At 38.5% G+C, this 17,435-nt stretch overlaps 3 protein-coding genes across 4 annotated transcripts in view; 2 read left to right on the top strand and 1 right to left on the bottom strand.

Annotated features, from left to right (window-relative positions):
- LOC121390731 (membrane metallo-endopeptidase-like 1) overlaps positions 1 to 2,302 on the bottom strand; it is a 50,395-nt gene extending 48,093 nt beyond the window's left edge. For both annotated transcript variants that reach the window (XR_005960250.1, XM_041522634.1), the window contains exons 1-2: positions 1,825 to 2,302; positions 139 to 198 (exon numbers count right to left, since the gene is read on the bottom strand). Coding sequence is in view for 1 of the 2 variants with exons in the window: in XM_041522634.1 (XP_041378568.1) it covers positions 139 to 198; positions 1,825 to 2,302 (538 nt within the window). In the remaining variant the exon portion in view is untranslated. The remainder of the gene's footprint in view (positions 1 to 138; positions 199 to 1,824) is intronic.
- An 8,346-nt stretch (positions 2,303 to 10,648) lies between these two features.
- The window catches only part of LOC121389983 (coiled-coil domain-containing protein 150-like), a 50,570-nt gene continuing 43,783 nt past the window's right edge, over positions 10,649 to 17,435 (top strand). The window contains exon 1 of the mRNA XM_041521674.1: positions 10,649 to 10,866. The gene's annotated coding sequence lies outside the window, so the exon portion shown is untranslated. The remainder of the gene's footprint in view (positions 10,867 to 17,435) is intronic.
- On the top strand, positions 14,303 to 16,899 carry LOC121389984. The gene is made up of 4 exons (XM_041521675.1): positions 14,303 to 15,336; positions 15,574 to 15,698; positions 15,853 to 15,931; positions 16,151 to 16,899. The coding sequence occupies exons 1-4, from the start codon at positions 14,356 to 14,358 to the stop codon at positions 16,313 to 16,315; spliced, it is 1,350 nt and encodes a 449-aa protein (XP_041377609.1). The 5' UTR covers positions 14,303 to 14,355; the 3' UTR covers positions 16,316 to 16,899.

Raw genomic sequence — 17,435 nt, 5'->3', positions numbered from 1 at the left:
CTGGACAAAATGTGTGGGGAATTTAATGGTAAATAAAGGTAGAAGAGTAATTTATCGTAGTTGTTAACAGTGTGGTTCAGACTTTAAATGTATATCGTTATATCATTTACTGAATCATTAGATACTATGTATACGTACCAGTAACAACACATTCTCCTGTTAAACATCTATGTATAATATAAGCTTCGGGTTCATCGTCTAGAAAAGCAATGAAGATAAAGTAAAAACGACAATATCGACAAGTTGCAAATGTAAAGGAATATCAACCAAAAACATTTAAAGGTGATATCACACATCAATTAATCTACTGAAGGCATAAAGTAGCACAGACTTCATGACTTAAAATATATACTGTGGGTAGAGGTGGCCCCCCCCCCCCCCCAGCTATTATAATGTGTGTGCAATAAGCCATTTTAAATGACTAGCGATAGTTAAAAATAAACAGTTAATTTTCTAATTTTTATGGCTATGTAACCATAATTCAATTATGTTGTATATACCAAAATATTGATAGCAATATTTTGTTTGACCTATAGCTGGGGTGGGGGGTGGGTGGTGTTGCACGGTACTTCTCATGTGGTATTAATTTTAAGGTATTACGTGTAGATTTGCTTTCTCAACAATGAATGCCAGTTAAGTGTGCAAGGTTTCTGCCAGCGGGTAAGAACCTTGGGTAAAATTACATAAAATCTTAAAAATTAATAGATACATTTTTATAATCATTTAAAAGATTTTAGTAAGAGAACTGTTTATAAATTGTCAAAGTGCATGAAATGCAGCGTCCAGTTTCAACAGATTTCAATCTCATAAGCTCCACCTAGTATGGACACTTATGATCTCTTTTGTTTTTATTATAATATACCCTCAAATTATTTTCTGCCAGAAAGCCTGGTGGAAAAAACAAAACAAGAAAAAAAGTTTGTTTTGTTTAACGACACCACTGGAGCACATTGATTAATTAATCATTGGCTATTGGATGTCAAACATTTGGTAATTCTGACACGTAGTCATCAGAGGAAAGCCGCTACATTTTTCCTAATGCAGCAAGGGATCTTTTATATGCACCATCCCACAGACAGGATAGCACATACCATGGCCTTTGATATACCAGTCGTGGTGCACTGGCTGGAGCAAGAAATAGCCTAATGGGCCCACTGATGGCGATCGATCCCAAATCGACCGTGCATCAAGCGTTACCACTGGGCTACGTCTAGTTGTTTAAAAATGTATCAAACTCGCTTTCGTTTGTTATACATTTTAAAACAACTCCTTGTGAGATAAATGGTATCTATTGGCCACTCATGTATTATTCTCTATTGGCTAGTAAGCACCAGAGTGTTTTACACTATCAGGGTAAAACAGCCTACTACTGACCCTATGGATCTCATGGATTCAACTAGTCTTTTTTTTTTTTTTTTTAGAATTCCAGACAAGTCTTCAAGGAGTCCCTTTTTGGAATTCCCTAAATATGGATCTCATGGTTCCAGAAAAACACATTTTTAGAATTCTCTGTGGATCTCATGGGACCATGAAGGCCTGTCATGGGTTTAAGAAGTGTCTTTTTGGAATTCCCTGCAGATACAAATGTATTATGGGTTCAAGATGTCCCTTTTTAGAATTTCCTACAGATCTCAAGTCCCTTTTCAGAATTCGCTGGGCACAGATGTCATGAATTCATGTGTTCAAGAAGTCCCTCTTTGAAATTCCCCATGGCAAGTGAAAATTAATTTGATGATACATGTAAATAATAACTGTAAACTTATTTATTAACATCATTTATTTACAACACACTGTTTGACGGCGGTTTGTCGACCTAAAACTCACCATTGTCCATGATTTTCCTAACAGCATCCTTGTTTTGTAACGAGACCATGACTACGAGACCTATAAGTGCCAAGACGATGCACAATATGAGCACCAGCCAAATGAGCAGAAGCCTCTCAAACCTGGTCCGCTGTGCACAACAGCCTTCTTCGTCATCGTTGTAAACACTGTAGTAGTCACTGCCGATGTTGTCGTCACTGAAACAGAAACACTGTTCATTATCAGTGTAGAACAATAATCTTATTTGCGTTAAATCTGTGAGGCTGTGTTGCACTTTCAAACCTGGTCCGCTGTGCACAACAGCCTTGTTCGTCATCGTTGTAAACACTGTAGTAGTCACTGCCGATGTTGTTGTCACTGAAACAGAAACACTGTTCATTATCACAGTGTAGAACAATAATCTTATTTGCGTTAAATCTGTGAGGCTGTGTTGCACTCTCAAACCTGGTCCACTGTGCACAACAGCCTTCTTCGTCATCGTTGTAAACACTGTAGTAGTCACTGCTGATGTTGTTGTCACTGAAACAGAAACACTGTTCATTATCAGTGTAGAACAGTAATCTTATTTGTGTTAAATCTGTGGGGCTGTGTTGCACTCTCAAACCTGGTCCGCTGTGCACAACAGCCTTCTTCGTCATCGTTGTAAACACTGTAGTAGTCACTGCCGATGTTGTCGTCACTGAAACAGAAACACTGTTCATTATCAGTGTAGAACAATAATCTTATTTGTGTTAAATCTGTGGGGCTGTGTTGCACTTTCAAACCTGGTCCGCTGTGCACAACAGCCTTGTTCGTCATCGTTGTAAACACTGTAGTAGTCACTGCCGATGTTGTCGTCACTGAAACAGAAACACTGTTCATTATCAGTGTAGAACAATAATCTTATTTGTGTTAAATCTGTGGGGCTGTGTTGCACTTTCAAACCTGGTCTGCTGTGCACAACAGCCTTGTTCGTCATCGTTGTAAACACTGTAGTAGTCACTGCCGATGTTGTCGTCACTGAAACAGAAACACTGTTCATTATCAGTGTAGAACAATAATCTTATTTGTGTTAAATCTGTGGGGCTGTGTTGCACTCTCAAACCTGGTCCACTGTGCACAACAGCCTTGTTCGTCATCGTTGTAAACACTGTAGTAGTCACTGCCGATGTTGTCGTCACTGAAACAGAAACACTGTTCATTATCAGTGTAGAACAATAATCTTATTTGTGTTAAATCTGTGGGGCTGTGTTGCACTCTCAAACCTGGTCCACTGTGCACAACAGCCTTCTTCGTCATCGTTGTAAACACTGTAGTAGTCACTGCCGATGTTGTTGTCACTGAAACAGAAACACTGTTCATTATCACAGTGTGGAACAGTAATCTTATTTGTGTTAAATCTGTGGGGCTGTGTTGCACTCTCAAACCAGGGACCACTTTGTTTAGTGTCACATCGAGATTCGCTACGCAAGTTTCAGAGATCGTTATGTACACAATTTTAAAACATTAAACAGTAGTTGCTAATCAATTTTTAACTGACTAGAAATATCACAAATAAAGATTATAAAAACAAAATCGTCCCTGCACACAATTTGGCGATGACAAGTTAACGCCAATGATGTTTTCTTTCCACATGAAATGCACTGTTGTCAAGATGAAACCTTGAATGGTACTGTGTACAGAAATCTACTAACAGGCCTTTGAAAATGTTGAGAACGATCATTTCGTTTACAAACATCTAATTTAGCATGACCTATTTTCCGTTCATGTTTTAAATTTAGGACATTATTTACGTGAACATAACGGGTTATTCAAACAGAAAATGGGTTACCTGAATTTATTTTTGCGTAACCCAAATAAATGGTTCACGCAAATATTGAGTTCTCGGAGGCCTGTACTAGATATGCCAAATATTGAGTTCTCGGAGGCCTGTACTAGATATGCCAAATATTGATTTCTCGGAGGCCTGTACTAGATATGCCAAATATTGAGTTCTCAGAGGCCTGTACTAGATATGCCAAATATTGAGTTCTCGGAGGCCTGTAATAGATATACCAAATATTGAGTTCTCGGAGGCCTGTACCAGATATACCAAATCAGCCTCTCTTTTTAACATATCTGCATCTCATCTCAAGCTTACCGTATCACAAAACAGCCCCACAGATTGAATGCCAATAACCCATAACCAGTGTGTTATGCATGTTTTACCTCTTTTTCAACAGACAAAAAAGTGATTTTGGTTTGGATGAAAATAGACATCTTTCAGTCACGTGATATCAAATGAGTGGTTGTTTCAAGCCATGGCAAATTAATTTAAATACTTCCATTAAATTTTAATTTTAACATGTATTATGTTCAGAATCTGAATTTTAAATATAGATGTTTTAAGATTTGTCGCTGCCACATCTGTAACAATAAAATGACAAACGTCTATTTCCTTTTCATGCATGAACTCACACATACCTATATTTTTTTTATGCAATGATAACTTTATGAACTGTATTCAAACACATATATACAGGGATGAAAATTAAAAGTTGCCTGGTCGCCTGTGGCGACCTTTATTGGCAAAGGGCGACTAAGAACTTTACAAAGGTAGTCTATTGGGCAACCATCGATTTTAGGGTCTGGCGAGTATGGTACGAGTTAAAAAAGAAATACATTGATACTGAATCGAATGTAACAAAACACACTACAGATCTGGCAGTAAAAGACATAGAACATGTTCTAATGAATAAAGATAAAATTCATATAAAGACATTAATTTATTCAGTTTTAAACCCATACCATCTCAAATAACATTTTATTGGAGGGAAAACTTCAGTTTAAATTAAAACAAAAATTCTTTACAAATTACCATTAAACTGCATAAGCGAACTCTGTTTTCTGATACAAGACAATTGATGGAACATCCAAGTTAATCTGAATGACAAAACCGTAAAACATGATCAGGGTTGTATCTGCACAAAGCAGAGTTGAATGGGTATTTGGCAAAATAGTGGATGATTCCATGGATCTCAATCTCTATAGTGTCTCATCTGTAGGAGAACAGAACTTCCAGGGAAATCATTTACTGGGGATTTCACCCGTCTTGCATCTCCACAAAGTTTATTCCATCCCTCTTGAATCCCCACAAAGAGGACTGCCACTCCCAGACTAGTTGACTAAAGAATGCACAGTTCTACCTTTAGTCTCGTTGTACTGCATAATTTGTTACTTCAGAGACAATGCAAGTGAAGCAGCATATGTTGGCTGTTCTAGCATTTTGTCCTCACCCCTGTATTAAAAATGATATTTAATATACATGTATAATTTAATGGTACTTAAAAATGTTAAGTAACATTTTTATTTATAATGGATTTCTTTTTCAATTGTTTTTGAGTTGGTATGGGTTTAAAACTTAATAACATGGGTTTTTTATGAATTTTAATTAACTTTATTCATTATGAAGTTAAATGCCAATTTGTTGTTTTTCTTTGGACGCAAATGGACTATATACGCAAATGGACTATATACGGTGAACACATGGTTATTATTAAAAAACAAAAAAACATTCTAGGTTTGATTTTGGCTCTTCGGTTAACTTTCAATGTGATAAATGGAGGACTAGTTGAATTTGAGAAGGGCCAGTAAGATTTTTCTTCAACTGGCCTTGCTGGCGACCATGGTTTTCATGTTAATTGTCAACGCTGTATATATTATATTTAAAAATTAATTCATTTGTGTAATTAACCCGTTATAGACGTGGTACAACATATATTTACATTAAAATGCCACAGCCATAATATCACAACAGGACCCACATTAGCATTGATCTGCCAATTAAGTTTGAACAAATTGTTCAACAATATACCTGTATGATGACAATCAAAATGCTTTTAATTATGGGATTTACAAATAGTTGACTATTATCTGCCACTTATTCTCTTAATGTTGAATATCTATACATGGTACTTGTTGTATCCAGTATTGAAGACACAAGTTACATCACCATCAAAACTACATATACTGCCCAAAACTGAACGACGGAAAGAAAGAAAAAAAGAAATATTTTATTTTATAACGCACTCAACACATTTTATCTACGGTTATATGGCAGCAGACATATGGTTAAAGACCACACAGATATTGAGAGGAAACCTGCTGTCACCACTTCATGGGCTACTCTTTTCGATTAGCAGCAAGAGATCTTTTATATGCACCATCCCACAGACAGGGTAGTACATACCATGGCCTTTGATATACTAGTTGTGGTGCACTGGCTGGAACGTGAAATAGCCCAATGGGCCCACCGACTGAACAACGGTGTTCCTCTTCCAAGAACTCTTCCCAACGGCTCCTGTCCGGACCACCCCCATGCGAACTGGCAAGACTGGTGACAGTGGCCAGTTTCTAGCAGGCAGTGGAGTAGAGGGTGATGGTGGCCTTCACAGGGCGTCTCGCACACCGCAGTGTTCAGGTCGTCCCTCGGGGTGGTCGGCTGGTCCGGTTTCTCCGATCCTGTCGACTTGGTCGGGTTGAGGGCCCCCTTGCCACCCCTGGTCTGGTCACTGGCATTAATTTAATCGTTGTTCAGACAATATTTTGTCGATGATTAGCTTCGTGAATATTAATGAGCTTTCCCTAAAAATAGCTTAGATTGGTCTCTGCAGTTCACTAAGGCAAAAGGGACACACGTCATTTGCGAAAAGTGACTGTTGTCGTTTTCGAATCGTTTTGGCTTCCAACACAATAAATATATAATAGCATATCTTACCGTAATTTCACTTAAAATCAGTATTTTGTAAAAGGTACATTTTTTTAATCACAGGATTTTCTTCAAACACATTTAGGTGCATTGGTAATGTTCAAACAAATGCATGAAATTTTTCCAGTTTGCATAAAACGAAACATCATGTACCCAGTTTATGGTTATTGTAAGGAGATGCAAAGTGACGTCATTGGAATACTGACGTCATACAAATTCATTAAAATAAAAACCAGTCTACTAACCTCGACCCCTGTTAAAATTCTATAACAAGCAGACAACGTTTACATTTTTTCTTCATAATTCTGGACAAAATATTAATTTTAAGTTTTAAAAAATGAAAGAAAAAAAAAAAAGTACCTTTTATCAAATATATCATATCAAAATATTACCGTTGGATGTTTTATTTATTGTGTACGAAGCCAAAACAAGGGTCCGAAAAGTGACTTTTGTCGACCTAAAGCACCTTACTGTATAGGCCTAATGTGTATTTGAAGAAAATCTTGTAATTATTATTTTTATTTTTATTTTTTTACTATTTACAAAAATGGATATTGAATGAAATTAATTACGGTAAGATATTTTTATATTTATTGTGTACGAAGCCGAAACAATGGTGCGAAAAGTGACTGTTGTCAACTTTAAATCACAACTTGTAGGCCTATTATATAGGACTAGGCCTACCTCTGTATTTTTGGCAATTCTTCACTGCACAAAGTCGACTTTGGTGAATCACAAATTGAAAAAGTCATCTGTTCTGAACTGGATGAACTTGACGTCGACATCCTTCGTCATTAACAAGTTAATTTTACCTAACAATAATTGAGGGATTCCTAACTTGATACGCAGTTTGTGTAACTGTCAATTTGAACAAGCCTTTTTTGCAGTCTGACGTCATATAAGATTTATGACGTAGTTCATTCATTGAAAAAAATAAAAACCCAAGCAAAATAACCAACTAATTAAATTCCATAAGTAAATTATGTCAGTTTCACCACGACATAAAACTAACTTTATTTCCATGTAAGTATAGGCCTACTGTACTAAAACTAAAATATTTTTAAAAGAGATACTTTAAGAAATCATGGACCTTATATCTTCAAAGCGATCTTATCGCTACGAAACTGTAAAACCATCGTAAGCGTCATCACAGCACAAGTCATAGTGACGTCATTGCTTACGATGATTTTACGATTTCGTAACGCTAAAGCCTACCGCACACGAGAGCTATCAACTGAGCAAAAAGTTACTTGAGCCGTTTTGCTCAGCTGATAGTTCTCGTGTGCGGGCAATTTTGCTGAGGTTTCATCTCTCGTGGTTGTGTGTGTGATGAGACACTAGATGACTAGCAGCTAGTGCAATGGCCAGAGCCTATAGCATTTACAACTGCTACGGGCTAGCTAGCCATTCGGGGACATGCTCCCTCGAAATTAAAAATGTTTGAATTTTACTTTTCTTCTTACATGAAATAAACTGAAATTATGTACAATTTGTTTTGTTTTGTTTTGTTTTTGGGGGTTTTGTTGGGTTTTTGTTTGGGTTTTTTGTTAATTGTTTTCTTTTTGTTTTTGGGGTTGTTTTGGGTTGGGGTTTTTTGTGTTTTGTTGTTGTTTTTTTGTTGGGGGGGGGGTGGGGGTGGGGGTGTAGGATGGGACGGACTATATGATCGATACCCATAGGTGGGCCCATAGAAATATTTCTCGTTCCAGCTAGTGCACCAAGACTGGTATATATCAAAGGCCGTGGTATGAGCTCTCCTGTCTGTGGGATGGTGCATATAAAATATCTCTTGCTACTAACCGGCCTTTGTGGCGTCGTGGTTAGGCCATCGGTATACAGGCTGGTATAGGTACTGGGTTCGGATCCCAGTCGAGGCATGGGATGTTGAATCCAGATACTGACTCCAAACCCTGAGTGAGTGCTCCGCAAGGCTCAATGGGTAGTTGTAACCCACTTACACCGACCAGTGATCCATAACTGGTTCAACAAAGGCCATGGTTTGTGCTATCCTGCCTGATGGAAGCGCAAATAAAAGATCCCTTGTTGCCTGTCGTAAAAGAGTAGCCTATGTGGCGACAGCGGGTTTCCTCTAAAACTAAAAAAGTGTCAGAATGACCATATGTTTGACATCCAATAGCCGATGATAAGATAAAAAATCAATGTGCTCTAGTAGCGTCGTTAAATAAAACAAACTTTACTCTACTCTTGCTACTAATGGGGAAAATGTAGCGGGTTTCCTCTCTAAGACTGTCAGATTACCGAATGTTTGACATCTAATAGACGATGATTAACAAATCAATGTGTTCTGATGGTGTTGTTAAACAAAACAAAAAAATTTGGGGGGGGGGGGCGAAGCTTAATTGCTTGTCTTAAACGCAGGTGTTTAAACATTTTAAATATATGGAGTTACATGGTTTACTTTTAACATAGCGCGGAATGTCCAAAAATGCTATACCAATGAATGAATGAATGAATGTTTAACGACACCCCAGCACGAAAAATACATCGGCTATTGGGTGTCAAACTATGGTAATGCAAACAAATAAAGTGATGATCAACATCAATATAAAAATTCAAGATTTAAATAAAAACAGTGTAAAGAACTGTGCAAAAATACAAATATCACAGACACATACTGACTTTTACTCAAAATTTCAAGTGTATCTCGAAGAAAACAGGGGGATTTGTGCTGTATTGGCCATTCTCAAAGAGAATGTTACACCCGTGCACCACGGTGAGGTTACAGCACGCGCAGGGACTATACCAATGAGAACCTCGATATCTACTGCACGTACTACCAACAATGGTCGATTGTCACATCATTTTCTTTTCACAAACATGGGCGTACATGGGGGGGGGGTCGATGGGTTCGACCGAACCCCCCCCCCCTGAAATCGCTTTTTTATAATTTAATATATCTGACATTGATATCTGACATTATTATATTTACTCAACATAGAAATATATGCCCAATATCTCTGCAATCTATTTTGGAACCCCCCTTTTCAAAATCCTATGTATTGGAACCCCCCTTTTCAAAATCCCTTGTACGCCCATGACAAAGCCCATGCATAGTCTTTTGCTAGAATAAAAAAAAAAAATACTTCTTTATTCTTTTGGATGATCAAAATTGTATCTCTGCATAAGGCAAGTTGAAAGGACGCTAGCTAAAGTCGTATTTGCAGTCATGATCCACTATCAGGTGTTCGTCCGTAGGACCGCCACTCCCATAAGATCGCCACTCCCTTAGGACCGCCACTTGTTCATCCCCCTCGCATTGCCTGTAGGAGGACCGCCACTCCCTTAGGAGATCCGTAACATGTTCATCCCTCTCGCATTGCCTGTAGGAGGACCGCCACTCCTTAGGAGATCCGTCACATGTTCATCCCTCTCGCATTGTCTGTATGAGGACCGCCACTCCCTTAGGAGATCCGTAACATGTTCACCCCTCTCGCATTGCCTGTAGGAGGACCGCCACTCCCTTAGGAGATCCGTAACATGTTCATCCCTCTCGCAATGCCTGTAGGAGGACCGCCACTCCCTTAGGAGATCCGTAACATGTTCATCCCTCTCTCACTGCCTGTAGGAAGACCGCCACTCCCTTAAGAGATCCGTAACATGTTCATCCCTCTCGCATTGCCTGTATGAGGACTGCCACTAGCTAGAAACCTAAACTTTCACAGGATAGAGCTCAATCGAATATATGCGCGCGCGTGCGCGCGCGTGCGTGTGTGTGTGTGTGTGTGTGTGTGTGTGTGTGTGTGTGTAACAAATAAAAATCAACCTCCCTGTCAAAACGATTCGAACCACAGTTTCTAAGTACGAGACTCCAGCGCACTACCAACGGAGCTAATAGGGAAATTCCTACGGCATAAACAGTAAAAAAAATGCCAGTTGTCGGTCACTGGCTGAAACCTAATATAATATACAAGTAGTGAATTAAGCAACAGAGGTCCAGCCCACTTTTTTTTTGGTCTTTTTTTTTTTTTTTTTTACAAAAGCGGTTCAATATTTTTAAGGTGGAATAATACGCACAGAAGCAGAATGGATCAAGGTGTTGACCAATCAAATGAAAATGCGAATAAGGGAAGACAAGTAGGGGCAGGTTTACGAAAATCTTGACAGATCTGATAACAGTCTGGTTTTAAATGTTACTGGTTGGTGGTTATTGTTTGCGTGAGATAGAAATGAGTGCAAATTAGGAGAATTATATATCAGAATACTTTCTAGTGTGAATTATACCAAACTGTTTGAGTTTGCTTTTGAACCTTTTGGATTGTTTTGCTGTTGAACTTGACGAATGAGGCCCATATGGGGTAGGCTTATGATATAATGTATTTCTACTTTAAAAGTATTGTTTAAATGTTTGTCAGCAGTTGTCTTTTCTCAGAAAAGGTGGTTCGTTATGGCTTGGTCGTTTTGAAAGATCGTAATATTTTTTTATTTCATGCTATTGGTCAACTTGCAATTGTGTCATGATGATGGTATAATAAAGAGACAGGATAAACAAAATCAACAACTTGTGTGGTCTTGTTTCTTTGTAAACTGAAGAATTATGGTAAAATGATGTATAAAAAAAACATGGCCGATTTGTGACATGCTGACCGGTCTGTTGAACACGATGCAATTACATCGACTAAACACAATGGTTTGGTTTAAATACAACACAGAACCATTTGGAAGAAGTATTCGTACTACTCTTAGCACACATTTTGCTTGATTTATCTATATTTATTTAACTAGAATACAATAAATTTGTTGTAACGGTCGTTACTCGTCGTGTCCACCTCGAACGAAAACATTAAAACTCGCATTTTACAGTAAACACATTTACTGGGAACTATTTTTTCACACCTATGTCGGAAATGACCATGGCAGAACACGAATGTCCTATTTTTTGGCCATCATTGCGAAATTAATGATACGGTAAATAATCGTTAAGTTTTAGGGTCGAGTATGGTGTCCATTTTTGCATGAAACGACCATGCATAAGAAATAATCGATACATTTTAAAGTAAAAGTATCTGGCACTAGTTTACAAGTGTATTCATACGCGCGTGGTTAGCGGTTTGGAAAGAAGTAAACGTTTTGGCGGGAAAAATATTTTTTTTTAGTATAAACCCACGTGATATGTTTGGTGTCTTCAAGAAAATTTCCATGTAACGACCGTACGTGATCAAGAATTATCTCACGGAAAGGTAAGATTATCATTGATATATTATTTTCTTTCGTATTTAGATTTTGTTTAATGTTCAGATGTTATTACTTTTGACGTGTGTCGTTGAGATAAAAAAAAAAAAATAATTGTATATCGAAATTTTAGCAGGTTTTGTGAACGAGTTAGCTTTGTTTCTTATAGTAAATTTTACACAATTGTCGGCTTTATTTAAAAAAATGGGTTCGATCAAGTTTAAAAAAAAGGTAGGGTAGGTCTTTGTCACAGTGGATGTATTTTTTATCATTATAAGATATTAATATACAAAATTAAAACGGTAATCTCGTAAGTTTAGCAAACAAAGCCAATAGTTGTAATGGTCGATACAGGACACGAACGTGTGCGGTAGACCAAATATACGTTCGTTACTGGACACAACATTCGCCCGTGTCTGTGAAGCGACCGTACACATAAAGCTTATAATGTGTACCGATGCTATTTCTAGTTGGTTTACGCGAGTCAAAGTTTGATATGATTGAACAAATAATAAGTAATTTCATGCTTATTGATTTTATGCTAAACTTTCTTTTTTTCCCCCCTTTTTTTTCCTTTTTTTATTTTTTTTTATTTTTTATAAATAAAACTTCAGTATTTTGTCATGGAAAGCAACTTGACTGATTGTGTAAGTAGAAAAGTCACAATTATACTGGTGTTGTGTATTATTATTATTATTATTCATTGCTATGTGCTGTTTGATTTAGCCTTTAAAACAGTTTAAGGGGCAGAACGTAGCCCAGTGGTAAAGTGTTCGCTCAATACGCGGTCGGTGTGAGATCGATCCCCGTCGGTAGGCCCATTGGGCTATTTCTCGTTGCAGTCAGTGCATCACGACTGGTATATCAAAGGCCGTGGTATGTACTGTCCTGTTTGTGGGATGGTGCATATGAAAGATCCCTTGCTGCTAATCGAAAAGAGTAGCCCATGAAGTGGCGACAGCGGGTTTCCTCTCTCAATATCTGTGTGGTCCTTAACCATATGTCTGACGCCATATAACCGTAAATAAAATGTGTTGAGTGCGTCGTTAAATAAAATATGTCTTTAAAACAGTTTAATTAATACCTTTTGTTTGACACCCATTTCCCGATGTATTTTTGTGCTAGGGTGTTGTTAATATTGTTTTGTTTTTTTAAATTAAATAGATGACATCTTCACGCAAATCCACCCGCCTAATATGCAAGGAAATACAGCTGCAGGCTCCAGAGTCCCCACTACAACTCCTACCTCCCCCTCCAATATGCAGGATGACAAATGCAGAGAGAGTCAAAGCATGGAGAGAGAAAATGAAAAACCAAAATCCAGAAAAATACCAAGATTACTTGGATAAAAACAGGAAAAAATGCAAGAAATTTCGAGAAACTAGGTCAGAGGAGGACAAGGCAAAAGAAAAAATTCTTTCCAGAGAAAGAGTGCAGAAGTATCGAAAGGAGGAGAAACAAAAGGAAAATACTAAAAAGGTGACGACCCGACAGGACATTGCTGCCGACAATCAGCAAAGAGAGAAGTGGCGAATACAAAAGAAGAAGCAGAGAGAAGAAATGACCCCACAGCAAAAGAGACGAAAGAAAGAGGCTAGGAGGGAATTCTACAAGCAGAAAAAGGAGTCTGAACGGATGAAAATTTCAGCGTCCATTCCAAGTGAAACGGATAACGGTCAGATGGATACCGAATTGATTGAAAGTCGCACACCGGTTGCTCAGCGCAAAGCCTTGCAGAGAGCTAGATGTGCCCTATCTAAAAGTCCACGAAAGTTTGTGTCGACTGTAACAGCACTAGTGAGTCAATCTTCGCCAAGAAAGCAACAACTGTTTAAGAAACTGAACTTACTTCAGGGGGAGAAACAACATAAAGAGCAGCATATGGGACGTCTGTTCCTCAAAGCTGTGCATCGTTTACGTTGCAAAAACCTTTCTGGTAATCGTTTGACTCGCCGTGTTCTTCTCAGTGTATGCAAGGGGGGTGGCTCTTACAGAATGAGGAGTTCTCTGCTCGGCATAAACAGAAAAACCTTGCAAAGACATGAAAAGCCTAAGCACAAGCCTATGGGAATTAAGAAAGAAGCAGAGAAGAAAGCTGCTGAGTTTCTTCAGCAGGAAGCTACACAACTGCCTGACCAAAAACGTGTCAGTAAAAAGACTGGGAAGAGCACATTGCTCTTAACACAACCTCTCCGCGATCTTCACAAGCGCTTTGAAGAAACGGGACTTAGCGTCAGTTTTTCTACATTTGCAAAGTGTCGACCATCAAACGTGAAGTTAATGGCACAGGCACGTTTAAGACAGTGCCTGTGTGAATACTGCACCAATGTGGGATTGAAACTGTTGACGCTGAACAAGGTTGTTGCAGCACAGAAGGTATACACCTGTAACATAAAGCATGAGAGGGATGCAGTGAGGATTTCATCGTGTAGCGCCACAAACAAGAATTGTGCATATCGTGTCTGCAACCTGTGCGGTGTCCATCTACTTGATGAAACACACCCGTCCTCTTCTGCAGCATGTTATGGAGCTGAGTTGGCACCGGTGGGAGAACAAAAATTGTGACCACAAATGGAAAGCAGGTTAACCGGAAAGTCCTAGTCACCAAGAGGGGAATGGTTACTGATCTCATGGAAGAATTGAAAACTGAGGTTGCCTTCCTGTCTGGACACCTCTTTCGAGCAGATTGGCAGCATCTCCAATTCAAGCAAATTAAAGATGTAGTTCCATTTCCAGCTGACACCATCTGCATGGTAATGGACTTCGCGGAAAATTTTACCTGCATGTATCAACAGGAAGTGCAGGCGGCCCACTGGCACCATGAGCTCGTGACAGTGCACCCTACCGTTACATACTACAGATGTCCAGTCTGCCAAGATACAACAACCGAGTCCCTGGTCTTTATCAGCAGTGATAAAAAACATGACTACCATGCCGTCCAGTGCTTCACAATTAAAGCCCTACAACACCTCAGGGAGAAACGAGGCCTGACCGTCGGTCACATCGTTCAGTGGACAGATGGCTGTGGTTCACAGTACAAGAGTCGAGGCCCATTCTCCGACATCTCCAGAGCCGTGGTTGACCTTGATGCCACTCTAGAGCGCCACTTCTTTGGATCAAGACACGGGAAAGGCCCCTCGGATGGGGAGAGTGCTGTGGTCAAGCACCATGCTGCCTCTGCTGTTGCCGCTGGCAGTGTCATTATAGCTTCAGCTGAAGACCTCTTCAGTTACTGTTCAAATTCAGCCCTCAATAAACAACCCCCGAGTGAAGGGTGCATCCACTTCTTGCGCTCCTTCTTTTGGGTTGGGGAAAGAGATGTCAAAAGAGACCGAATGGACAGGGATGTGAAGACAGTTCCTGGAACACGCTCCTTCCACTCCGTTAAGTCTGTTGAAAAGAACATAATCCTGACAAGGGAGCTGACTTGTTGTTGCCTAGCATGCCAGACTGGTGATAGGGACTGCATTTCCACAGCAACAGTTGGACCCTGGTCATCCCATGTCCTGCGACCGGATAGCCACCAGCAGCCTACTCAACCTGCTGATGCTGATGATGTTCAGTCTTCGGGTCCATCTGCAGTAACTGAAGTACAGGTATGAAAAGTATATAAATTTGAAAAAAAGTTGTCTTCTTTTTCACTTCTCTTTCCCATACTGTCTGTAGATTGATTTTTGGTTGTATGCTGTTTTTTTCAAAACAATTTAACATTGATTGCTGGTAGCTATAATTAATTCCTTTCTGTTTAAATGTTGATTACTATTAATATTATTAAACCACACAGGCATTTTACTCGTATTAAGAGTCACTGTGAAATTTGTTTATTATTTCAGTTTTCACGGTTGAGTTCTTCAGTGGGTGATGATGTGCAACTTGCGACTGCTGCTATTCCTTCTCTTGATACAATTGAAAAGGACCAGGCTTCCAGTGAAGTTCCCCAAGATGCTTCTGCAGCCAGGTTCGTTTATGAAATCTATACAATTTAAGATCTTTAAAGTTATGTATTTCAAATTTATTTATAAATCCGATCTTTTGGAAAGACGATTTACATGTGAAGCAAATTGTAAACTAACACTTCGAAACATAAAAGTTATGTTACTTTTTTCTTTCAGATTTCAGTATGGCAGCTGGGTGAATGTGAAATTTGGTACAGAAGGAAGCAAGCAGCAGGCCAAATTTTATAATGGAATGGTAGTAATATACTAAATATTCTGTGTCATATATTTGTGATATTGGATTTTTGCGTAACAATTATGGAAATAATAAAAAAATTGAAAGGTGAACTGACTGAAATTACTCAAAAAGTGTGCTCAGATTTGGGTGTAGCTCTGGTTTAAATAGAGTTTTGAATTGCTTAAGATAAGGAATTATATAATTTGTTTGATGTAGTATTTTTAATGTATTTTTTAGGTCCTCCAGATTGATGGCAGGGACATACAGGTGACCTTCTTACGGAACAGAGGGTCATTTTACAGCTTTCCTGTCAGTGAGGACATTGCCTGGGTCTCAGCAGAGAATGTGGAATGCATCACACCACCTACCATCAACTCCCGTGGCCAGCATTTTTTCCCCTGATATCTGATGTCTGCTTTTTAATTCCAATGACTGTGGTTTCGTGTCCACGTAACAACCATAACACAATTTACTTCATTAATTATAGCTAAAAGCATATTCAAACAAATACAATGATTATCTTTTGTTAAAATAGGAGTGGTATAGCTTGTAAAAGGACCCAAATATATATCTGCTTGGATTAAAAAATTGGATAGCAGAAATGTCAAATGTCTATCGGTTGCTGGCGCTAAAGCGCTGGACACAAAACTAAGCTACTTAGATCATGTCCATTGAGATATTTTATTGCAATTGTTAAATGCACACCATTTAATAAGCCAATGAACACAGCTGATGTAATAAATAATGATTTAACAATTAGTGAAGCTCTTTTGTATATACTGTTTGGTGTCCATGTAACAACCGTAATATTGCGCTAGTCACTACATACTATGAACCCTAGTAAAAAAGTGACTGGGTCAACTATCATTTTCTCTCTCAAAATATGTTCTTGGAAGGCCATGGTTTTAATCATATATATTTATGGGCCCTTTGTAAAAAAAATTTTTTTAACCCTCCATGTCACACTTGTGGACCACTTTTTCTGAGAACGACCCATATCCTCCCATAATATTTTTTCGAACAGATAAGCAAATATTGCAAATTTCTGTAATGAATTTTGAATTAAAAGCTAAATAATCTTTCTTAACTGTTCATTGCAATATAATCCACGAAACAGACATAATTATAGATGTTAAACACAATAATGGTTGCAGCAGAAATGTTTTTCCGAGTTCATGTCTGGATATATTGTGAGGAAGTTACGTCATATGTTTTCGAACACGTGATAGTTTCTACAAATAAACAATGTTCCGTAGCAGCACAAGGATGTACACATGTATGGTATGTCACGTCTTCGATGTGACCAAGATGTTTAGCTTCCTCATTTTTAGATAAATAGGTATGAGGTTCAGATTTGCTACATGACACATCAATCTCCCTCTACAGCGGTTATACAGTGTTGTAACTGGGACTGAAAACCTTTTGGCAGCCTTACGGATGTCTACGTGATCGTTTATTACAGCAGAAAATGCCTTAGAAAGATGTTCTTGGGTGTATTGACATGATCTGGATCTCTCAGTGG

Source organism: Gigantopelta aegis, chromosome 15 (assembly GCF_016097555.1).
Source record: "Gigantopelta aegis isolate Gae_Host chromosome 15, Gae_host_genome, whole genome shotgun sequence".
NCBI lineage: Eukaryota > Metazoa > Mollusca > Gastropoda > Neomphalida > Peltospiridae > Gigantopelta > Gigantopelta aegis.
The sequence above is the reverse complement of the archived record's forward strand: the minus strand, read 5'-3'. Positions and strand labels throughout refer to the sequence as shown.

Coding starts and splice junctions, on each gene's coding strand:
- LOC121389984 (XM_041521675.1), top strand. CDS start 14,356: ATGGTTACTGATCTCATGGAAGAATTGAAAACTGAGGTTGCCTTCCTG. Junction 15,337..15,573: donor CTGCAGTAACTGAAGTACAG/GTATGAAAAGTA, acceptor TTATTATTTCAG/TTTTCACGGTTGAGTTCTTC. Junction 15,932..16,150: donor CCAAATTTTATAATGGAATG/GTAGTAATATAC, acceptor TGTATTTTTTAG/GTCCTCCAGATTGATGGCAG.